The 25,529-nt window shown below is 34.9% G+C and overlaps 1 protein-coding gene across 32 annotated transcripts in view; it reads left to right on the top strand.

The window, feature by feature from the left end:
* The window catches only part of Rmdn2 (regulator of microtubule dynamics 2), a 255,562-nt gene that overhangs the window by 13,439 nt on the left and 216,594 nt on the right, over nucleotides 1–25,529 (top strand). For 3 of the 32 annotated variants that reach the window (XM_078029363.1, XM_078029365.1, XM_078029364.1), the window contains exon 2: nucleotides 15,624–15,688. The exons of 28 other annotated variants lie outside the window; for them this stretch is intronic. In XM_078029363.1, the coding sequence (XP_077885489.1) occupies nucleotides 15,636–15,688 (53 nt within the window). In that variant the 5' untranslated portion in view covers nucleotides 15,624–15,635. Of the gene's footprint in view, nucleotides 1–12,902; nucleotides 12,942–15,623; nucleotides 15,689–25,529 lie in introns of those variants that run through there. One more of the 32 variants, XM_078029361.1, reaches the window with a different exon arrangement.

Below are 25,529 nucleotides of genomic sequence, written 5' to 3'. Positions count from 1 at the left end.
AGAAAAGAGTTTACAATTTCAAAAAATGAGCAGAGGAAATATAGAAGATATGGACCAGTGATGATTATAAGGAAAGAAAAGGAAAAAATGGGAGAAAAAAGTGAAGGGAGAGAGAAAGAACAATATAATTTGGGTGTTAGCAGAAGAGAGAAAGAGGAAGAAACAAATGAAACCATACAAAACAAAACCAATATATACAAATCAAAAATCCTAACCCTCAAAAGACAAGGTAAAGAAAAATAACTACATTTTTTAAATGTTAAAAATGAGAAACAAATATGTACCAATTTAAAAATGTTCATATCAGCATAGCAAGAACACACAACAAAGGGGGGAGAAAAGAAAGAAAGAAAAAAGGAAAATAAAAAGTATTCTTATTGGAAAATGAAGGAATTTTTTCCATGAGTGAGGTGGTCAAAATTTTTGATGAGAATGAATGATCAATTTCTATATCTGACTATTTCCTTTGTTTCTTGATCTATGTACTGAGAGCAAGAGTAAGGGCTGGAGGTTGTTAACCCTTTCCACTTTTTGAGTTGCCATCCAAGCTGTCAGTTGGAGTGACCTAAGACTAGAGCTGGTTGAAATAAGTCCCTTTTCACCAGTATGAGATAGGATGGAATGGGAAGTTGGAGTTTTGTCTCTACAGACCAGACCTATGTACTCCCAGGGTAGGGCTGCTGCAGAATTCTATGAGGGAAGTTATAGAGGATGGGTTTAGGGGCTTTGCTGGGTAGTATCTGCTCTGAGATTAGAGCGACATACTGGTAGGGCCTGGCAGTTGCTGAGCTCTATTGGTAGTCTGGATTTCAGGAGCCTCCCAAGAATTCTACTCATGAAGTAGGAGAGCCAATTCTCCATATGCTCTGCTGCCCATGAACACAGCCTTCCCAAGCTTAGTCCCTGAGTGTATTCATCCTACATGTTCACACTTCTGACTCACTTCAGCTGGTCTCATAAGCCACCAAACTCAAAAGGAGAAGTCATTTGGGCTCCCTTTCACTTTTCTGACTTGAATCCTCCAAAATAAAATCTTCTCTGTGCCTGTTTCACTCTTGTTCTGCTAGGTAAAACCTAGGCCCTCTGATAGGGGCTTGGCAGAACAGAGTGGCAGTGTTTTCTCTGATCTCTGGCTCCTGCAGCAGCAGCTACACTGTGGCTACCTCAAGATGGCTCCTGTCTCAGCTCTCCATGGCCAGCTAAGAGAGAGCACTTTTCAAGTATCAGTGCACAGTGCAGCCTCTGGGTCACCTAAGTTCAGGGTACTTTTCTGATTTCAGGTTTTTATCTGAAACAAACCTATCTGTTGTGTTTCTCTATGTGTTCTCCTTCCCTCTCTGGTGAACCAGTGCCACTACCACTGCAGCTGCTGCTACTGCAACTGGCATGGCTCCAAAGTAGTCTGTCCAATATTAAATTTTAGTGAAATCTCTCTTTCACCCACCATGCTGAGAAGCAGTACTCCCACTACTTGAATTCTTAGCCATGGAGCCTTCCTCAAATCTGCCATCTTGAGTCTCCCATGTATGAGAATTCTTATAGCCCTATTCAAAATCTGATGCTATCAGACTTTTTTCATTTTATGACTCACATGAACTGTTAAATAATCATTTTTTTCATTTGCATTTACTTAAACACAAATTAAGCCTGGTCTTCTCTTCCAATACAGAAGAAGAAGGACATCATTGACAAATGAACCTGCCTTATTGATTGAATGTGTGTCTACTCTGTGCCAGGTATTGTTTGGGTCCTGGAGAAACAGCCAGGAACAAAATAAAGTTTGACAAATTGAAAAATTTTTAAAGAAATGTGACAGGATATTAAAGAGGGATGCTCTCAGCATGTTTTTAAGCCAGATCCTCAAAGGCCAGGAACAAAGTAAAAAAGTGCCAAATACATTAGCATCCTTCAGTCAGGTGCTCTAGCACCTTCTTGGCAAGAACCTGCTAAGAGACCACCATTACCATCTTGGGCACTCACCCATCTGTAGCCTACATATGAAAGGAGGTTGCTGAGAGACACATTCCTTCAGGGAAAGTTATTCATGTTTTGGGCATCCCACCAGTATGTGTACAAAGCTGGATGCTGTGGGAATTAATGTCATTGTTCAAGCAGAATGTGTAATGTGGGAAGTGAAAACATAGCCTTCTAGAACTAGTGCTGACAGAGTGGGTGGAGATTGGATGAGCCTGCAAAAGAAGAATGATGACTGGTTAAAGTGAGAAAAGAACCAGAGGCGAAAGGTATCATAGAAACTAAGAAAGGACGAGGTTTTGAGAACAGTAATTAAGTCCACAGGTTTATGGATTTAACTAGCTGTGTAATATCAGTTCTCTTAACCTGAATTGTTTATATTAAAATGTGATGCATGTCTCATGTTGTTTTACGTCTTAAATGGCATAGGAAGCTACTTTGTACTGTGTCTAATTTGTAGTGAATTCTTTAAAAAACCAAGTTATTTTACCAATAAGAATGAAATGATCAAATGTATCAAATGCATTAGAACATGAATAGATAAACTTTTTCTACAAAAGTTTTAGGCAGCCCAGCACCGTGGTACATACCTGTAATCCCAGTGGCTTTGGAGGCTGAAGCAGGAGGATCGCAAGTTCAAAGCCAGCCTCAGCAAAAAAGCAAGGTGATAAGCAACTCAGTGAGACCCTATCTGTAAATAAAATACAAAATAGGACTGGGGATGCGGCTCAGTAGCCGAGTGCCCCTGAGTTCAATCTCCCATAACATCCCTGCAAAAAAAAAAAAAAAAGAGAGTTTTAGGAATTGAGGACCATACAGTATATGTCTCAACTTTTTAGCTCTGCCACTGTAGCATGAAAGCAGCCATTAACAATATGCATATGGCTGTGTTCCAATAAGACTTTATTTATGAAAACAGGTGGCAATTGGATTAGGCTCCCAGTGTATAGTTTGTCAAACCCCAAACCAGAAAAATACATTTAACAGTAGCCTTTCAGTTATAATGCTTTTTAGTCAAACTCAACAAGTTCTGGCCTTTATTTCCTGGATTTGGGATGTAGAAAGTCATTTTTTTTAATAAACTTTTTGCAAGAGCAATTGTTGGATAGTGATGAGTACAGAAACCTCAATCTAGGCCTACATAGATGGATGAGCAGTAGAGATGTAGACACTAGGAAGGTCTACCCTTATTTCAAGAAAATTAACTTTGAATGAGAAAATACATAAACAAGAAGGGGCTATTGGGTTCAGGGAGCATATATTATATTTTGCTTTTTGACTTGCTTATTTTTTAACCTGAGGGGTACTTGAGCTTATTTATATGTGTCAAGGAAGAAGCCAATACAGATATGTTATAATAAAAGAAAATAGAGGTAACCTGGAACTAATTGAAAAATGAACATTACTATTATTGTAAATGATTAGATACACTTGATAAGCCATTTATAGAAACTAATAATGTAATGAATTGAATATATGATTATTATTGGCTAATAACACACACTTAGATCAGCTAAAGATAAAACTGTACATTTCTTTATTACTAAATTCAGAGTAGCTCACAATCCCTGTTTTGCAAAATTTGGGAAAACTTGACTTTATCAATTCAAGTTGATTGAGCCACTTCTAGTTTAGAGTTAGTTCTTTATGTTAAAGATTCAGTCCCCATTAGGGTTTTCCCCTCTTTATGTCTCCTGCTTCTCTCTAGCTGTAATGTAGATGCCCTGAAGGGACTTAACCTAGGCACCAGGAAGAGGGAAATTTGTCCTGGTGTACTCACTGTCCTCCTGTGACTCCAGCTGAGTTATGGAGGTTCCTCAGAAAACTGTTCTGCATTAACTCTGGAGGTCATCTGTGCCCTAGATAATCTGGAACAGAGTTGGTCAGAATGTGGTCTGTGGGCCAGCAACATGAGTATCCTACCTAACTGCTGAGATTATTGGAAATGCATATTATCAGGATCCACCCAGACCTGGCAAATCAGAATATCTGTAAGCCATGCCTAGGAATCAGCATTTTAATCAGCTCTCTTGATGACTCTGATGTACCCTGAAGTTTGAGAAACATTATTCAAGAAAATTTTGTATTATTCAGCTGAGCTATCACTATGAAATTTTAGTTTTAAAGAGTAACCATTATGGCTACAGATAAACAAGATTTTCATTGGGTATAGTGAGGTACAATGATGGAATATGGTCCTAGTAGAACAGAGTGAAGAAGAAAGTTTAGGTTGCTATAATGCATGATGAAAATAGAAGATACATGGGGGACTGGAATTGACAGAGTGAAGAGAGTTAGATGGATTGAAAGAGGAGTAGATGATAGGTATTTGACACTAAGGAGTTATCACATTCATTTGGGCAAAGTCTAACTTTTTATTTAAGTCTAAATAAGCAAAGGGGGCAATTTTAGGACATCTAGAGATTTTTGATAAGTTATCTACACAGAACAATATTAAGTAACTTCTAGGTCTTATCCATACTCTTGTGAGTTCCTTTTTTTTTGGGTGGGGGGTGGATAATCATAGATTCACTTTAATTGGGTAGGGAGTAGGGATCTTTCATTACCTCTCAAGCAGAAATGATTGACAGTGTTGAGATTTAGTCACAAACTTTTCATTTCCTTTGTGGTAACTCAGTAGCCACATGCTTTTTTTAGAGGCTTTTCATGGGAGTATTAAACAACAAGATGGCCCAAAGTTGCCAAGAAAAGTTCCTTGTAGAAACTTCATAAGCTTTACATATTCTATTCTTGGGAGTGTGCAAAATGAGTCCTTTTTAAAATTAAATTATTCATTCCAATGTGTTATATATGACAGCTGAGTGCATTTCAATTCATAGTACACATAAAGAGCACAATTTTTCATGTCTCTGGTTGTACACAAAGTAGAGTCACACCATTCATGTCTTCATATATGTACTTGGGGTAATGGTGTCCATCTAATTCTACCATCTTTCCTGTCCCCATGCTTCTTCCCTTCCCCTTTGCTTTATCTAAAGTTCTTCCATTCCTCTCATGCACCCCCTCCATCCCCATTATGAATCAGCATCCTCATATCAGAGAAAACATTCGGTATTTGTTTTTTGGGGGATTTGTGTACTTCATGTAGCATTATATTCTCCAATTCCATCCATTTACCTGCAAATGCCATGACTTATTCTCTTTAATGCTGAGTAATATTCCATTGTGTATATATAACACATTTTCTTTATCCATTTATCTATTGAAGGGCACCTAGGTTGGGTCCATAATTTAGCTATTGTGAGTTGTGCGGCTATAAATGTTGATGTGGTTGCATTACTATAGTATGATGTTTTAAGTCCTTTGGGTATAAACTGAGGAGTGGGATAGCTGGGTCAAATGGTGGTTCTGTTCCAAGTTTTCCAAAGAATCTCCATACTGCTTTCCAGATTGGTTGCACCAATTTGCAGTCCCACCAGCAATGTATGAGTGTGCTTTTCTTCCCACATCTTCGCCAACACTTATTGTTTGTTTTCTTAATAGCTGCCATTCTGACTGGAGTGAGATGAAATCTTAGAGTAGTTTTAATTTGCATTTCTCTAATTGCTAGAGATATTGAACATTTTTTCATATATTTGTTGATTGATTGTATATATCTTCTGAGAGGTGTCTGTTCAGTTTTTTGGCCCATTTGTAGATTGAGTGATTTGTTTTTTTGGTGTTAAGATTTTTGAGTTCTTTATATATGCTAGAGATTAGTGCTCTATCTGATGTGTGTGGTAAAAATTTGCTCCCATTCTGTAGGCTCTTTATTTACCTCACTGATTGTTTCTTTTGCAAGAAGAAGGTTTTAATTTGAATCCATACCATTTATTGATTCTTGATTTTAATTCTTGCACTATAGGATTCTTATTAAGGAATTTGAGGCCTAATCTGACATTATGAAGATTTGGGCTACTTTTGTTCTATTAGGTTCAGGGTCTCTGGTTTAATTCCTAGGTCCTTGATCCACTTTGAGTTTTGTGCATAGTGAGAGATAGGGGCTTAATTTCATTTTGTTGGATATGGATTTCCAGTTTTTCCAGTAACATTTGTTGAAGAGGCTATCCTTTCTCCAATATATATCTGGGCACCTTTGTCTAATATAAGATATCTGTAATTGTACGGGTCTGTCTCTGTGTCCTCTATTCTGTACCACTGGTCATCAAGTCTATTTTGATGCCAATACCATGCCATTTTTGTTACTATTGCTCTGTAGTATAGTTTAAGTTCTGGTAAAGTGATTCTACCTGCTTCACACTTCTTGCTAAGGATTGCTTTGACAATTATGGTTCTTTTATTTTTCCAGATAGATTTTATGACTGCTTTTTTTGTTTCTATGAGGAATATCATTGGGATTTTGGTTGGGATTGCATTAAATCTGTACACTGCTTTTGATAGTGTGGTCATTTTGACAATATTAATTCTGCCTATCCAAGAACAAGGAAGATCTTTCCATCTTCTAAAGTCTTCTTCAATTTCTTTCTTTAGCATTCTGTAATTTTCACTGTATAGGTCTTTCACTTCTTTGGTTGAGTTGATTCCCAAGTATTTTATTTTATTTTTTTGAGGCTATTGTAAATGGGATAGTTTTCCTCATTTCTCTTTCAGAGTATTTGTCACTGATATACAGAAATGCCTTTGATTTATGGGTGTTGATTTTATATCCTGCTACTTTGCCGAATTCACTCACTAGTTCTAGAAAGATTTCTGGTGGATTTTTTTTTTGGATCTTCTAGGTTTAAAATCATATTATTGGCATATAGTGATAGTTTGAGTTCTTCTTTTCTATCCATATCCCTTTAATTTCTTTCATCTGTCTAATTGTTATGTTAAAGAGAAGTGATGAATCAGGGCATCTCTGTCTTGTTCCAGTTTTTAGGGGGAATGTTTTCAATTTTTCTTCATTTAGAATGATGTTGGCCTGGCGCTTAGCATAGATAGGTTTTACAATGTTGAGATATCTTCCTATTATCCCTGGTGTTTTGAACATGAAGGGGTGCTGTATTTTGTCGAATGCTTTTTCTGCATCTATTGAGAGGATCATATGATTCTTATCTTTAAGTGTATTGATGTGATGAATTACATTTATTGATTTCTGTATGTTGAAACAACCTTGCATTCCTGGATGAACCCCACTTGATTGTGGTGCACTATCTTTTTGATATGTTTTTGTATCCACTTTGCCAGAATTTTATTGAGAGTTTTTACATCTATGTTCATTAGAGATATTGGTCTGAAGTTTTCTTTCTTTGATGTGTCTTTGTCTGGTTTTGGAATCAGGGTGACATTGGCCTCATATAATGAGTTTGGAAGTGTCCTTCTTTTTCTATTTCATGAAATAATTTGAGGAGTATTAGTATTGGTTCTTCTTTAAAGGTCTTGTAGAACTCAGCTATCTATCCATCTGGTCCTGGGCTTTTCTTGATTGGTAGGCTTTTGATGGTGTCTTCTATTTCATTGCTTGAAATTGATTTGTTTAAATCTTGATTTATATATCATCCTGATTCAGTTTGGGCAAATCATATGAATCAAGACATTTGTCAATGCCTTTGGTATTTTCTGTTTTATTGGAGTACAAATTTTCAAAATAATTTCTAATTATTTTCTGTATTTCTATAGTATTTGTCATATTTCCTTTTTTTCATCACAGATGTCAGTAATTTGAGTTTTCTCTCTCCTTCTTTTCATTTAGCATGGCTAAAGGTTTATCAATTTTATTTATTTATTCGAAAGAACTAACTTTTTGTTTTGTCAATTTTTTTCGATTGTTCCTTTTGTTTCAATTTATTTGATTTCAGTTCTGATTTTAATTATTTCCTGTCTTCTACTGCTTTTGGTATTGATTTGTTTTTCCTTTTCTAGGGCTTTGAGATGTAATGTTAGGTCATTTATTTGTTGATTTTTTTCTTCTCCATGCAATGAACTTTCCTCTTAGTCCTGCCTTCATAGTGTCCCGGAGATTTTGTTATGTTGTTATCAGTGTTCTCATTTACCTCTAAGAATTTTTTAATCTCTTCTTTGATGTCTTTTGCAACCTGTTGTTCATTCAATAACATATAATTTAGTCTCCAGGTGTTTGAGTAGCTTCTATTTTTTATTTTATCATTGATTTCTAATTTCATTCCATTATGATCTGATAGAATGCAGCATAGTATCTCTACTTTTTGTATTTGCTAAGAGTTGCTTTGTGGCAAAACATATGGTCAATTTTAGAGAAGTATCCATGTGCTGCTGAAAAGAAAGTGTATTCAATCATTTATGGATGAAATATTCTATATATGTCTGTTAAGTCTAAGTTATTGATTGTATTGTTGAGTTCTATAGTTTCTTTGTTTAGCTTTTGTTTAGAAGATCTATTCAGTGATGAAAGAGGTATGTTAAAGTCACCCAGAATTATTGTATTGTGGTCTATTTGACTCTTGAACTTGAGAAGAGTTTGTTTGATGAATGTAGATTCTCCATTGTTTGGACATATATATTTATAATTGTTATATTTTGTTGATGTATGGTTCCCTTAAGCAGTATCTCTTTTGATTAACTTTGTCTTGAGGTCTACTTTATTTGATATGAGGATGAAAAAGAAACACCTGCTTGATTTTACAGTCCATGTGAGTGATATGTTTTCTTCCAACCTTACATCTTCAGTATGTGAATGTCTTTTCCCTTGAGATGAGTCTCTTGAAGGCAGCATATTGTTGATACTTCTTAAAATCCAATCTCCTAGTCTATGCCTTTTGATTGGTGAGTTTAGGCCATTAATATTCAGGGTTATTATTATTGAGACATAATTTGTATTCCCAGTCATATTTGTTTACTTTTGGTATTTAACTTGACTTGGTTTCTTCTTTGATTAGTATTTCCTTTAGTGTAATACCTCCCTTTGCTGATTTTCATTGTTGTTTTCGTTTCTTCCTCATGGAATATTTTGCTGAGGATGTTCTGCAGGGCAGGGTTTCTAGTTGTAAATTCTTTTAACTTTTGTTTATCATGAAAGGTTTTAATTTAATCAGCAAATCTAAAGCTTAATTTTGCTGGATATAGATTTTTTGTTGGCATGCATTTTCTTTCAGAGCTTGATATATGTTGTTCCATGATCTCCTGGCTTTGAGGGTCTGGGTTGAAAAATCTGCTGAGATACGTATTGGTCTCCCTCTATAAGTGATCTGATTCCTCTCTCTTGCAGCTTTTAAGATTCTCTCCTTATTCTGTATGCTAGGCATTTTCATTATAATGTGCCTTGTTTTGGATCTGTTGTGATTTTTACATTTGGTGTCCTGTAAGCCTCTTGTATTTGATTTTCCAATTCATTCTTCATGTTTGAAAAATTTTCTGATATTATTTCATCGAATAGATTGTTCATTCCTTTAGTTTGGAACTCTATGCCTTCCTCTATCTCAATAATTCTTAAATTTGGTCTTTTTTATGTTATCCCATAATTCTTGAATATTCTGCTCATGGTTTCTTACCATCTTCACTGTGTGGTTAACATTCTTTTCAAGATTATATATTTTGTCTTCATTGTTTGAGGTCCTGTCTTCCAAGTGATTTAATTTGTTGGTGATGCTTTCTATTGAACTTTTAATTTGGTTTATTGTTTCTTTCATTTAAAGGATTTCTGTTTGTTTTTTTTTTAGAACCTCTATCTCCTTATTGAAGTAATCTCTTGCTTCCTGTATTTGCTTATTTAGCTCTCTATCGAAATGATCTTTTGCAGCCTGTATTTGCTCTCTTATATAATCCTTTAATTTACAGAACATTTTAATTATGTACATCCTGAAATCTTTCTCTGTCATTTCTTCTATTTTGCTGGTCATGGATTCTAATAATGTATTATCTTGGTTTGTTGGGGCACTTTTTTTTCCCCCTGTGGTGCTAAGGATTGAAACCAGGGCCTTGTGTATTCGAGGCAAGCACTCTACCAACTGAGCTGTATCCCCAGCCCTGTTCCCTTGTTTTTTCTTTGTTGTTGTTGTTGTTTTTCATGTTGTTTGTGTGTGTCTTCCCTTCTAACACTGCAGATCCGAGGCATTACAGTTTTTACCCCATAGGCTAAAAGTGTCAGTACAGGTTTCTAATACCTCTCCTTTAAGGGGGAGAACAATGTGAACAAATCCCAATACAAACAATATACAACATTAAACCAAATAGCTGCTATTAAGATGTTTATGGTTTTGTCACAATATACAGAAATAGTACATTCAATTATTATCTACAATATAAACAGTAGGTTTGCAAAAGAGTCTTCAGTTTCTGATTATGGACAAAGAATTAGGTGAGGTGTAGGATGAGATGTTGAGGGTGTAGGAGGTGAGGATATAGAGTTTTTCAATTTTAGAAAGCATGGAAGAGGAATATAAATAAGTTGCTCAGTAGCAGGAGAAGAGAGGAAAAAGTGATTTTGGGGAGACAAGTAAGTGGCAAGACAGTAGAGTACAAAAACCAAACAAACATATATATTAAGAAAAGTAAAATATGTAAAAATAGGAGATAAAAGAATATACAACACCACTGTAATATACTGTTCAGACATCCCAGTCCTCAGTAGCCTAATTCATGTAAAGCACTTGGTTTCACAAATGTTGGGGAATGTGATGGCAGGAGGAGAGAGAGAAAAAAAATCTCAAAGGAAGACACAAGTATTGTTTTGGTTGGAGATCAGTATCTTTCCAGCTTTCCTTCTCATTCAATAGGTGGGGTTGTCTGTTGTTTGCTGCTATCTCTAACCTCAGGATGGTGACAGTTATTAGGGTGGGAGTGTTGGTCCAAGGATTTCTTTTGGGGCCTGTTCCTGTGATGTGGGCACCTGCTCTTATCTCCTTATATCGCCTGTAGACCTCACAATTCCTGGTCTCTATTTTAGTCTCCAAACTGTATCTCACTTACCCTCTCCCTCTCTACTTCCCAATAAGGAACCTTTCTCTAGAGGTTTTAAGGGGTGTGCTCTGGGAGCTGTACACCTATTGTGCATAGCTGTTTTATATTGGGCAGCTCAGGACTCAATTTTGCTACCCAGGTTTGTGACGTGGTTTTGTGAGCTACAGACAGGCCCTGTAGCCAAAGGCACTGTGCCAGGTTAGTGGCTGCCAGGGAGAGGTGGGAGTTGGGGACTTTCCGTACTTTGATAATAACACCCTGCTGGTGTTCCAAGCTGGGAGTTGTCCAACTAATGATGGTGAGGAAGGTGTCCCAAGATGGAGGTGGCTGCTTTAAGCAATGGGGTATAGGGGGTCACGTAGGGCTAGGCGGGCGGTGACGTTGAGCAGCGTGTACAGAGAAGCAGCTCTGTGGCGTTCAGTATTGTGGCTGGCAGCTGTCTCTGTACCCAGTGCAGTGACCCCAGTTGCAGGTAGCCACAAGTAGGAGACTGTGCAGTAATTGCAGTGTCCCAAGTTGGAGGGGACCAGAAGAGTCCCACATGGGGATCACGTGGGAATGGCGGCCGGGTGTCCTGCGTGGGATCAGTGACTGGGATTCCTGTGGGGGTGGGCATCCAGGAGTCCTGTGTGGGTGCTAATGCCGGGTGGTCCTACTTGGGCACCTGGAGGACCTGTGTAGACGTGTGGCCTGGAGTCTTGTGCTGATGCTGAGGCCTAGAGACCTGTGCAGCATGGTGGTGGCAGTGTTTCCTGCACAGGAGCAGCTGTCGGGGTCCTCTAATCACTCAAAGAGAAACATTATTCCCACTGCTTGAATTCCAAGTCCATGAGTGACACAGAATGCAGCCTCCCTCTAGCCTGCCATTTTACATCCTTCAAAAGGAGTCCTTTAGCAAAAGGTAACCACAGATCTTAATATGACTGAGGAACAATCTTTAGCCATACCATTCTGAATGTACCTGATCTCATCTGACTGAAGAAAAACAGGTAACAATCTTACAAGAAAGAAAAAATAGTGTCAAGCTGGTGGTGCAGGCCTGTAATCCCAGCGGCTCAGGAGGCTGAGGCAGGAGGTTCGTGAGTTCAAAGCCACCCTTGGCAACTTAGTGAGGCATTAAGCAACTCAGTGAGACCCTAAATACAACACAAAATAAGGGTTGGGGATGTGGCTCAGTGGTTAAGTGCCCCTGAGTTTAATTCTCATGCCCCCCACCCCCAAAAAAAGTTGGGGAAAAATAATAGATTGCTGCACTAAGAGACAGAATTTCTTGGGCTTCCTGTACTCCTATATATCTTTGTAGGTCTGCCAAGAATAGTCTTTATTTGGGCCACTTTTCAGAGAAAAGAAACCTTTAGGAAGGAGGGAATGTTTTCCTCTAGGACTTAAAGAAGATTAAGCCAATTTTCTTACTAGCCATAAAAGTGTTGGATCACCTAAACTCACTGTTTTTTCTCTCAGGACCCTCTATATTGCCCCTGTGGGCAATATGGAGCTAAGGAAGACCAACACACTACACAAATAATCTAGTGGTCAGGCTTCTTGCTGTGCCATGAGTGGTATAAACCTTCTGTTTTTGACCTAGGAATTTTATGTCTTCTGTAAGAAATTGACCTATTAAGTCCCAAGTTTTCAGTTCTGTGAATATTTCAATGAAATTGACATAGGTGCATTAAAATAGGTTAGAAATCCTAATCTAGAACTTATGTATCCTTGATTATTGTTAAGATAAAAAATGTGGATTGTCCTATAAATAGGACACTGGAACAATATATATAAACTATCCTATAATAGGACATTGGGCAAATATGATATCCTTTCATACATTGCATAATATACAAAGAAGTGACTTTAATGATTATTCAATAATTAATTTTGGTGGAAATGAGCAAAAAACTTCAAACAAAAGGTTACATTTTTGATAAGTTGTTGCCAGTTTTACATGACATGACTTGTTTTGACATCATTCTTGCTCTTGCTATTTCAGAATATCATAGCTTCTCATGTCAAATCAGATGTCATCTTAGCAGTAGTACGTCTAGGAGTATTAACTTTTCTTTCTACTGATGATTTTCATTGCATCATTCCAGGTATGCCAAGCAGGTATCATTTTTGAAATCCAACAAATTTATGAGATATTTCTTATCTTTGTTCAAAAATTTGTGAATAATCCATGCATTTATGACACACATGTTAATTATTCAAGTGAAAATATGCCAGTACCATCTCTTACTTTTATAGAGATGGAATATTTGGAACCCAGCCATCATGTTGATCCACACCACTATTGATATACATTGTGGTTGAAACACATTGACTCTGCTCTTTAATTTTTTCCATTGTTGAACTTTGCCAAGTGGTTCCTTAGTATGGTAGTTTGTTCTAACAATGATATATTTATTATTCAGCCACTTTACAGGAAAATGTCATTATTTTTGCTGAATCTGTTATTAGATGACCCTCTTGCTTGTATTTTCATTACTGTTGTCAGTTTCAGAGGACATTTGTTTAGTCTGTTTTCCCTCATGGTGCCTGTGGCCTGGGATTCAATTCCTAAAGTTTTATCAACAAATTATAGCCAGTGAATAGACTGTTGAAGATCACAGTTTGATTGTAGATTATTTATTACTTAAAGCATTTATAAAACTACCTTATTCCCAATGCAAAAGGTCATCATGGCACAGTCCTTCTTAAGTACTTTTTCCACAATACAAATCAAAGTTATAGCAATATCCCAATACTCTGCACAGTGCCTGGAATTGATAACCAAATCTTATGGGCTTACCTCATAAACTGTTTTAGCAAATTATGTCTATAATATCTAATAATCATTGCTTCTTCTGTCAAATGTTCTTCAAAGATATCAAGTTTCATGAATGACTTTTGAATCATATTTATTAGAGGATCAATTTTAAAATATTTTCTTGTCCTTCATACTGCAAAAAATATATGTTAGCAAATTATTTCTTGACATTTCATTTTTAATGATAGATATATCCAAATCTTCAACATCGACCAATAGTTTTATGTGGAGGGTAATTTATACTATCCTGAAAACATAACAATTCCTAAAAATGTTTTAACTTATTACATTAAGTACTTCAAATTAATTCTTATACTTTACAGAAGCGCATACAGTTTCTTTAACAATATAATTGTATATTTGGGACTTCAATATTTCTTCAGAAATCTCCACCAAGCTTAATACTCCAAGAATTTTTCTCACTGAGAATTCATAATAAGTGTTTTCTCTAAATATTATTTAAAGTTTTTGGATGCTATTGATTGCCAAACAGGTACTGACTTGTATAATTTTCACTTTTTACCTAGTGATATCTGCCAATTTTCTTTTTTCCCTGAGGACAGATAGAAGAATCAATAGCAGTAACATGAACATCTTCACTATCATCATACCTTCTATTTTGGCAGCTAGGTCAGATATTTCAATATATAACTCAAGAGGACATGGAATATCTTTCACTGTTGGTTCACCAGTTTCACTATCCCATCAGCTTCATTGTTGTCAGTTAAATTATTTACATCTGATAGAATTATTACTGTATCAGATGCTTCAATATTCTCATCTTCAGAATATTTATTCAGCAGTTCCTCAGTTTCTTCTAGTGTTAGCACTTGAACACATTCTCACTTGTCAACACATTGTAGACAAGTCACAAGTAACAAGTTAGAGTTTTCCAGGCATCAGTACACTACACTACAAATGACTATGCCCTATACATGGTCCCAGTGTCCTAATTATAGGACAAGTCTTTTCAAACATTGATAATTTGAAATACAGTGCATTTCTTAAAATAAAATGACAGCCTAGTTCTAGAAAATATTTTCATGATGAATTATTGTATTACATATCAGTTACATACATGATACTTTGTTCAGTTGAATATTTAGCAAAAGGAATTTGTGCAGTAAAGTTTGTGCCATTATAAGTATAAAATATTTTCAAACACTCTAATCATCACTTATTTACTTTTCTCAAAAGAATAGAACTCAGAGATACCATAAATGGCATATTTATATATAGACAATGGGACTGAATGTGTTAATTTATTAGTATATATGTAGGATAAAATCAAATCACAAATCTGAAAATTGTGCAAGACAATTAAGCAATTAAGAACTTTAGGCCTCTTAAAAGGAATTTGTTCAAGGGGTTTCTGAAGTAGGCTATTAGGGAACAAAGGTAGGAGGAAACAGAGGGTACAGTATCAGGATATTGAACAGTGATTAAGTGTTTGAGAGGTGTTTAATGTCACAAGTGGGTATGCACATAAATACATCATGGAGACAGTATTCCAAATTGGGTTGGAAAAAAAATTAACAATGTTCCTTTCCTACTACCTCTGTTAACTTCACCATTAGATGAATATTAAATTGTTTCAAGCATAATAAAAGTGACACATCACCTCTCCATAATCTTTGCATGTGGCTCAGACAATCACATGACATGTTTTACTGTCAGTGTGGATGAAGCTTGTTGCGTTTGGGAGACAGAAGTGACATTCGGTACTTTTTAAATCTTTCCTCCCCGTTTCAATATATCTTCAGACCAAAGTTTGTTAATAGTAATTTTTCATTTCACTGAAGTATGTAAAATTCTGTTGTAAAGTATGTTTAAGTGAAAGAAAAATTAGTTAAACCAGGGTGTGGACAGCTGCTGGTGAGAGAGACACTTCCAAGGAAAGAATTGCAGCGATACCATGTTTGTTATTGCCCCTATCCTGCTGCTTTTTCATCCCTTGATTTGTTGGCAGACTCTGAACATAATGAACTCAGAATACGAATGCTACAGCCACACAAATTGGAGCTTTTCAAAAAGGTGAGCCACAAAATAATTCTATTCTACATTGATGTCATTAAATTCTAGAGTCTGCTGTCATCACATTCTGTGTTGTTGCCATGTTAGTTTCACATGCAGCTTAAGGATTCATCTTCTGACTTTTTCCACCTACACAAGGCATTTTATGGCTTAAGGATGATGATCTAGAAAGGAAGGGAAGACAGTTTGGATTAAAGTTAACATGGGAAAATGCTTAAGGTAAGCCCTTAAAAACAAAACAAAATAAAACCAAACATAACACTTCATGTGTTTCATGCTTCGTGTGCTAAAGAACATTGAAAATATTCATAAGACAAGCGTTAGTGCTTGCTTTAGTTTCCCACAATAACAGGAGTGTCTCTATATTTAGTTGGAACATCCTCTACAGAGAGGTTCTGCTTCTCCCACAGTTAATATTTTTAATACAAATCAGTAAACAGGATATAAGAATATATTACTTCTTTAAATATGCTAGTTTAATAGTCTTGAACAGATGTTGTAATTTATTATTTTTAAAAACATAAGTTCTATTTTTCTTCCTGGGGATCCTTTAGTCCTGGGGGCCTTTCATGGATCTCCTTTATCTTTCTTTCCACCTTCTCTGAGTCTTTCAATTTCCTTCCCCAAGCTTTAGGAGAAGTGGGCAGGTACTTACAGAGGTGGTCTTCTATCTACACATGCCTTCTTTGGGGTACATCTGTATGACCACCAACTTCAGCTACCTTATTTTTCTTATTCCCTATTGTTTCCCTATTGGGTAAGGTGGATATTATTCCTCAGGAGGCTTGGCAGGTCTCCACTTTGCTCCCTATTTTTTTTCCTCATTTGACCCTTTTTTCACTCTAGCTGCTGCAAAGAGGACCAGAACTTCCAACCAAATTGTACTGAAGATCAAGTTACTTCACACCCCCAGCATCATGAAGCCTCTTCTATTTTACGACAACATAAATTTCTTAATCTTAAAACATATCGTCCTTCTGCAACATATGAAGTCAGTTCAGCCACAGGAAGTAGAAAATTATCTCATCCATCAGATACATCTACTCATTCAATTCTCTATGCAAGAAGACAATCTTTATCTGATAGACTTAGAAAAAGCAATCTTTCCCTTTATCAGAGACAAAGTAGAGCTAACTTTGATTCTCAAGAAGATGAAGATGATTCAAAATCTTCAGGCCATTTTGGTGCCTTTAGATACCGAAGACGTCTTTCTTCCCCTAAACTCAGTATAGTTTCCTATTATAATTCTAACATGTTTTTTGATCCTCAACCAAGAAGTCGGGAGAAGTTTAACTCAAATGAAATTAAAATATTTTCTAGAAGACAAAGTCATCCTGGTACAGAAAAACATATAAGCTTCTCTAAGCCTGAATATAGCTTTTTCAATTTAGAAGCAAAAACTATTTCTTCACCCCATGGTAACACTGCTGACAGAGCCTCCCTTCAACAAGACATGGCATCTTTCTTTTCTCTTCCAACTATTAATTCCTCTGCCTCTATAGCAAATAAATTTGCCATTGCTATTGAAGAAAGTGACCATTTAAGTAAAGAGTCAAAAGACTCCCCTCATTTCAAGTCTCACAGTCACAGTACCAGTCATTCTCCAAGTATGACTCAACAGAGTCTTTCTCAAACTTCCCCTATCTTCCATAAAGTTGGATATTCTTCATCTTATAAAAATTCCAATAGCTTTGCCCTATCTCAAAGTGAAGTTACTTCAGGCCCCTTTGAAGAGGAAAACATTTCTGTCTCCTCCCAAGATGAAGACAAACCTTCGCCTATTGAAATTCCTAAGATAAGGTCATCTCAGATTTTATTCTGTCTTAGAAGGGCAGCTTAAATCAGATTTCACACCAGTTACACACCAGAGTCTGTAGAAATCAGTGGTTGCTTTTTTTAGAAGTTTCCTCTCCCCACTAAGCTTCACTGCATTTTCCGAAAAAGATTCCTACAGTGTAGTCTAATACAGTAATTTTGAAAGTTAGTTTATTGACATTATTGGAATATAGAAGTAAAAAATGACTGTCTCAGAATTTTTTAAGATTATTCCTTAAAGGTTGACTAGTCCCAAATTTCTAAGGGATACATTTGTGGTGTGAAAATAACAACAAACTTATAGGTTGTATAAATGAGTACATTTCAGTGCCTTCTTTTTTCCTACTCTAATCATTAAACATAATATTCTTACATAACTTTTAGAGCTATGTTGATCAATTCACACAATTAAATTTTTATCAGGCTTGCTAGCTATACATCTCATGTCATACTGATAATGTTTTTATTAACTCAAGAATTAAATTATAGACAATCATGGTAGCACATGCCTGTAATCCCATTAGCTTGGGAGGCTGGGGCAAGAGGATGGCAACTTTGAGACCAGCTTTAGCAAGTTAGAGAGGCAATAAGCAATTTAGGGAGATCCTGTCTTAAATTTTTTTAAAAAATAAAAAGGGCTTGGGAATAGCTCAGTATTAAAGTGCCTCTGGGTTCAATTCTCAGGACAGCCACCCCCACTGTTAAATAATCAAGTTATAAGTAAACAATATTTAATGCAAATATGTAGAATATTTAGAAACAAGATATTTTAAGTAAATTTTAAATATACATTTTAATATGCCTTCATATACACACAAATCTGAAGGTTCAAAGAACTCTGAAATCAGAGATAAGAAGTATGTATGTCAGTATCCCAAAATGGTATTTTTAAAAGTATTTTACAGATTTCTTTCATTAAACAAAAATTATATTATCAAAATAACTAAGTGAAAAATGAATATAAGCAATTAAAGATATTGAAGTTAGAATATAGTTAAGGCTTTTTAAGAGGAAAGGAATTTGCATGATTCTCAATGATTTATCATAATAAATGCTTTCCAAATCTATATCCTTAGGCTAAGATGTTGTTTTTATATTTATGGTTTTCTCTTCCCCTTAGTATATATTCTTTTAAAATATTTTTTTTCAATTTTAAATTTTTTTAGTTGTGATGACATACATATCACAAAATTTATCATTGTTACCATGTTTAAATGTACAGGTCAGTGTCATAAATACATTTACTTTGTAGTACAACCTGCACCATCATTAATCTCTACAATTCTTTTCATTCTGCAAAAATGAAACTGCACTCAGTAAACAATAACTCTCTCCATTCTTCTCTCCCCCAGTTCTTGTCAATAGTCATTCTACTTTCTAAGATTCTGATTAGTTCATAGTGTCTCATATAAGTAGAATTGTATAGTATTATAGAGACTGCTTTGCTTCACTTAGCATAGTATCCTCAAGGTTTATCCATGTTGTAGCATATGTCAATGTTCTTTTTCAAGGTTGAATAATTTTCTATTGGGTGTGTGTACCACATTTTGCTTATTCATTCATCTATCAATGGACAATCTGAGTTGCTTTTATGTTTGAACAGTTGTGAATAATACTGCTGTGAATATAATTGTGGTAATACCTCTTTGAGACCTTACTTTTAATTCTTTTGAGTCTATACCCAGAAGTGAAATTGCTGGATCATCAAGTAATTCTATTTTTAATTTTGGGGGAACACATTGTTTTTCATTGTTGCTGCACTATTTTATATTCCCACCCAGAGTGCACAAGACTCCAATTTCTCCTCTACTTTGCAAAAAATTGTTTTGTTTTATTATAGTGGCCATCCTAATGGGTTTAATATGGTATCTAATTTTGGTTTTGATTTATATATCCCTAGCAATTAGTGGTGCTGAGCCTCTTTTGATCTGATCACTGGACTTTGTAGGTCTTCTTTGGAGAAATATCTGTTCAAGTCCTTTGCCCATTTTTTAAATCAGGTTCTTTGCTCAGTTTTTGTTGTTGAATTTTTTGAGTTCTTTGTATATTCTGGATTTTTGGCCCCTAACTACAGATATATATGACTTTCACATATTTTCTACCAATGTGTGGATTGCCCTTTTACTTTGTTGATCGTGTTCCTTGATGCACACAAGTTTTATATTTTGATGTAGTTCAGTTTATCCATTTTTTTCTTATATTGTCTGTTCATTTGTTCTTGTATCCAAGAAATCATTGCCAAATCCAATGCCATGAAGTTTTTTTTCTGTTTTCTTCTAAGAGTTGTATAGTTTTGGCCTTTGAAACTAGGTCTTTGATATATTTTGAGTTGATTTGAGGGACTGATGTTAAGTAAAAATCCAGCTTCATTTTTTTTTGGCATGTAGATATAATTTTCCCAACACTCTTTATTAAATGTACTGTCTTTTCTCCATTAATAGATCTTGGCATCCTTGTCAAAAATCAGTTGGACAAATATGTGTGGGTTTACTTCTGGGATCTATATTATAATCCATTGGTCTACATTTTTGTTTTTATGGCCGTACCAAATTGCTTTAATTTTGCTGTAGCTTTGTTGTAAGTTTTGAAAAGAAGAAATGTGAGATCTTCAACGTTGTTCTTCTTTTTCAAAGATTGTTTTGACTACTGAGGATCCCTTGAGATGCCAAATGAATTTCAGAATAGATTTTTCTATCTCTATCAAAAAATTATTGGTATTCTGAGAGGGATTGCATTGAATATGTAGATCACTTTGGGTAGTATTGACATGTAAATAATATTAAATCTTCAAGTCATAACATGGTGTATCTTTCCATTTCTGTCTTCTTTAGCATTCTTCCAGCAATGTTTTATTGTTTTCAGCATACAAGTCTTTCCTTAATTAAATTTATTTTATGCTTTATAAATTAGATTATTTTTAGAATTCTTTTTATATAACTTATTGTTAGTGTATAGAAATACAACTGAATATTTTATATTGATTTTATATCCTGAAACTTTGCTGAATTTATTATTTTTAAAAAGTTTTATTGTGTATGTGGAATTTTTAGGGTTATTTTTTCCCCTACATGCAAAATCATGTTGTCTGCGAAAGGAAGATTATTTTGCTTCTTTTCTTCATCTTACCTAATTGCTCTGACTCAGACTTCAAGAACTATGTTGAATGAAAATGCAGGTACCCTTGCCTTGCACCTGTTTCTAAAGGAAATGTTCTCAGTATTTCTCCATTAATTATGATATTATCTGTGGGCTTTTCATATGTAGTCTTTACTATGATAAAGTTGCTTTTATTTTTAACTTGTTTAAAATTTTTATCATGAAAGGGTGATGAGTTTTGTTAAATGCTTTTTCTGATTTAAGGGAGATGATAATGTGGCTTTTCCCCCATCATTTTGTTAATATGATATATTATTTTGGTTTGATTTTAGTATTTTGAACTATCCTGGCATCCCACGAATAAATCCTACTTGGTCATGGTGTTTACTCATTCTAATGTATGTTCTGTTTGCTAGCATTTGAGGACTTTTTGCATCAATATTCATCAGGGATAATTCATCAGGGATAATCATCAGGGATATCTCTGATATATATCTCTAGCTCTTTCTATCCTTTTACCTTCAACCTACATGTGTCCTTAAAGTGAAATTCTCTTATAGACAGCATATAGTTGGATCCTTATTTTTTTTAATCCATTCTGTCAATATATGACTTTGGTTGAGAAAGTTAATCCATTAATATTTGAAGTAGTTAATGATAGGAAAGGACTTACTATTGCCATTTTGTTATTTGATTTCTGTATGTCTTATGCATATTTTTGTCCCTTACTTCCTCTACTACAGCCTTCCTTTGTGTTGATTTTTTGTAATGATGTGTTTTGATTTCCTTTTGCATATGTTCTTTATGTATTTTGTTTGTGGTTGTCATGGAGACTACATACAACGAAAGTTATAACAATGAACTTTAAACTGGTATCAATTTCAATTGCATACTAATATTCTACTCCTTCACAGTTCTACCCTTTCCCATTTGTGTTGCTGATGTCACAAATTACATCTTTTTTGTTTTGTAACCATTAATATAGATTCACAATTATTTTAACACTTTTATCTTTAAGTCCTAAAAAATAACAAAAAGTGGAGTTTCAACCCAAAATTATAATAATTCTGGTTTTTGTATTTGTTCAATTACTTACCTTTACAGGAAAACGTTACATTTTTATATGGCTTTAAATTACTAAGATCAACTCAAAGAACTCCCTTTAATACTGCTTATAGAGTAGGTGCAGTGGTAAATAACTTACTTATCTTTGTTTTTCTGAGAGTAGGTTGATTTCTACCTCATTTTTGAAAGACAATTTGGAGTTGTTATAGGATCTCAGTTAACTTTTTTTTTTCCTTTCAGTACTAAAAATATATTATTCCATTACCTTCTGGCCTGCAAATTTTCTTTTTTTTTTATTGGTTGTTCACAACATTACAAAGCTCTTGACATATTTCATACATTAGATTGAAGTGGGTTATGAACTCCCAATTTTACCCAAATGCAGCTTGCAGAATCACATCAGTTACATATCCACAATTTTACATAATGCCCTATTAGTAATTGTTGTATTCTGCTACCTTTCCTATCCCCTACTATCCCCCCTCCCCTTCCCTCACATCTTTTCTCTCTACCCCATCTACTGTAATTCATTTCTCTCCTTGTTTATTTTCCCAAATTTTCTGCTGAGCAATTCACTAATAATCTTATTGAGGATCCCTTACATGTGATAAGTTTCTTTGGCTACTTTTGAAATTCTCTTATGTTTTTTTCTTTCAATAGTCTGAGTATGGTATGTCTTGGTGTGGATATCTTTGAGTTTATACTACTTGGAGTTTCCATCAAGTGTCTCGTATTTGTATTTCCTTGTCTACCCTCAAATTTGTTTGTTTTTGTTGTTGTTGTTGTTGCTTATTTTGTTTTGTTTTGCTTTTATTTTTTCAAATAAGCTCACTGCCCCTGTACCTCTCTTCTCTCCTTCTAAAACCCCATAATGGGTATTTGGTCTGCTTCGTGGCATTCCATAAACCGCTTAGGCTCTGTCCACACTTCTCCATTTTTTAATTCTTTTTGCTCCTCCTAATCAATATTTTCAAATGACCTGTCTTCAAGTTTGTCTATGCTTTTTGCAGTTGTATTTTTCAACCTTGTGGGGAAGCAGAAGATTTTCTCAGGTCTTTTTTTCAGTATGTACTTCTATTGGACCTGAATGTGTATGTGCTTATACATTTTTACCACTTCTCCCCATATACATGACTGTTTAAAAAAATCTTAATTTACCTGAGTCTCATCCCTGTATCTCCTCAGAGACTCAGATATTCAATTGTATTCCTCTGCCCAAAATCTCTTGGACCTATGCACCCACAAGCCTGTGGTCCCTCTATAACTCACATGTACTACAGTGCCCATTCACTGCTTTCAGTAGCCTCTAACATGAATCCAAACTATGCCTTGCAAGACAGAAACCCATTTCTCAGGAAGCTGCCATACAGGCCATAACACTGCAGACAAGTTCCATTATTTTTCTTCTGTCCTGAGTGAGAATCCAGGAATAGGACAGCTTCTTTTCAGCCATGCCACATGAGAGAAGGGGTGTGACAAAAATTAGCAAAAATGTGAAATTTCCATCCATTTCAGCCTTTTCTTGTTTGGACATTTACTTGGTTGTTGCAAATCCTGTATCTAGATCTCCTGCAAAGTGATTTCACTGTGTTTTTCCCTTTGGTGTTTCCAAGGGGGAGTTAAGGACCTGTTCCAATGCATATAATTACTGATATACTTCTATAAATCTACTATTTTATTTTCACAGAAAGTAATTTCCTTTTCTTTTTTAATAATGCAACTATACCTTCAAAGATGCTGTTGTTGCTAGGGAAATAAGTAGTTGATCATGCATAATTGAAATAAGAAACAAGATACAATCCTTCTTAAAATTCACAGCAGAAAATAGGACAAGAAAAGTAATAAATTTGACATTTTAAAGTGATCTTCTTCAGACCTGATAAGAGGCTATTGAAAAAAATAGATTTGACATTAGATAATCTATGAAATGCCTTTGGGGGGTGGTTGAAGAGTTAGTAAAAATCCAATCCCTAACCAAAAGTTAATAGATATAAATAAATTTTCCTGGTCATGTTTGTGTGTGTCCTATTGTTTAAAAATTGGCTTTCAGAACTCTCTCATAGTTTTCTGAGAAATGCCCATTTTTAAATAAAAGATCTCTGTCCAAAGTAGGAAAGCAGTTTTCTCTCACTTTGTCTTTAATGTGGAGAAGAGACTTTCCCAGATGTTTCCTTTGTTTTTTGATCCAGTATGCATATTGCTATGCCAATACCATATTGACCTAATTTCCATAGCTTCATCCTTTTTACTGTGACCCTGCTATCTGTTATTCAAGATTGTCTTGGCTCTTCTTGCAATTACCCTTTCATATTAATTTTAAGGTCAGGTTAAGTTTCATAGCCAAATTTCATGTGTTTCTGCTTAAATTGCTTTAAAAGTATAGCTGAATTTGGGGTCATATGAAATTGTTTAATATTAAATTTTTCTGTCCATGGATATATTTTTTCACTTAGGTATTTTATAACATCCTCAGATGATAATTTTGTCATTTTATCCTGAAAGATTATTAAAAAACTGGAATTTTATATGAAAAATTTTGCTGTATATGTATATGTGCCCTATAGTATAGTATATAGTCTGCTGTAATATATAACAGATTTTTAAAAACTGGAATTTTTTCATAGATACCTTTTATTTTATTTTTTGCTGTCATAAATGCTATATTTTATAAAACTGTATTTCTAACTTGCTTTATAGAGTTTAGGAATACAGTTGTATTTCAAGAATTGATTAGAAACCTTTACTTTACTAGTTAATTACATATCTGTAAAGTATTTTAGATTTTCTATTCTATTGAAAAATCTCCAAATAGTGACAATACTGTTTCTACTTTCCCAATTAGTATAATTCTTATTTCTTTTTCTTTTGATTTCATATGACCAGGCCCTCCAGTATAATGTCGAAAAGAAACAGGAATATTGGAATTGTTGTCTCCCTGATTTTAAGGCTAATGCTTCACACCTTTATCATTAAGCATGAAATGTATTACAGTTTTTACAACCTTTATCAGGTTTTGAAGTCCCTTCTTGTTTAAGGGGTTGTTATTGTTATTGATGATGATGATGCTTTGTTGATGGTTGTTGTTCTTCTTTTGTTTTGTCCTGAGATTGTATAGGAGTTTGTTGGGGTGGGGAGATGTGGCAGAAAACTATGGAAATGATCATAGTTATTCTTATCTGTTACACTAGAGAAATTTCCTAATTTAAAGTGTGCTTGCAATTCCTAGAATAAACCCAGTGTGGTTATGATGCATTCTTTCATGTTGGATTCTATTTTATTGAAGATTTTAAAATCTATTTTATATGACATTGACCCATAATTTTAATGTCTTATAACATATATATTTGATTTTTAATTATTTTTATTTTTATTTATTCTAATTTGTTATATATGACAGCAGAGTGCAGTTCAATTTATGTTACACAAATAGAGCACAATTTTTCAATTCTCAGGTGGAACACAAAGTAGAGTTTCACCATTTGTGTTCTCATATATGTACTTAGAGTAATGATATCCATCTCAATCCACCATCTTTCCTATACCAGGCCTCTCCCTCCCCTTTGCCTTATCTAAAGTTTGTCTATTCCTCCCATGCTGTCCTCCCATCCCCATTATGAATCAGAATCCTTATATCAGAGAAGATATTTGGCATTTGGATTTTTGGGATTGGCTTACTTCACTTGGCATTATATTCTCCAACTCCATCCATTTACCTGAAAATGCCATGATTTTATTCTCTTTTAATGATGAGTAATATTCCATTGTGTATATATACCACATTTTCTTTATCCATTCATCTTCTGAAGGGTATCTAGGGTGGATCCACAATTTACCTATGGTGAATTGTGCTGCTGTAAACATTGAT

The sequence above is a fragment of the Ictidomys tridecemlineatus genome, chromosome 12 (assembly GCF_052094955.1).
Source record: "Ictidomys tridecemlineatus isolate mIctTri1 chromosome 12, mIctTri1.hap1, whole genome shotgun sequence".
NCBI lineage: Eukaryota > Metazoa > Chordata > Mammalia > Rodentia > Sciuridae > Ictidomys > Ictidomys tridecemlineatus.
The sequence above is the reverse complement of the archived record's forward strand: the minus strand, read 5'-3'. Positions and strand labels throughout refer to the sequence as shown.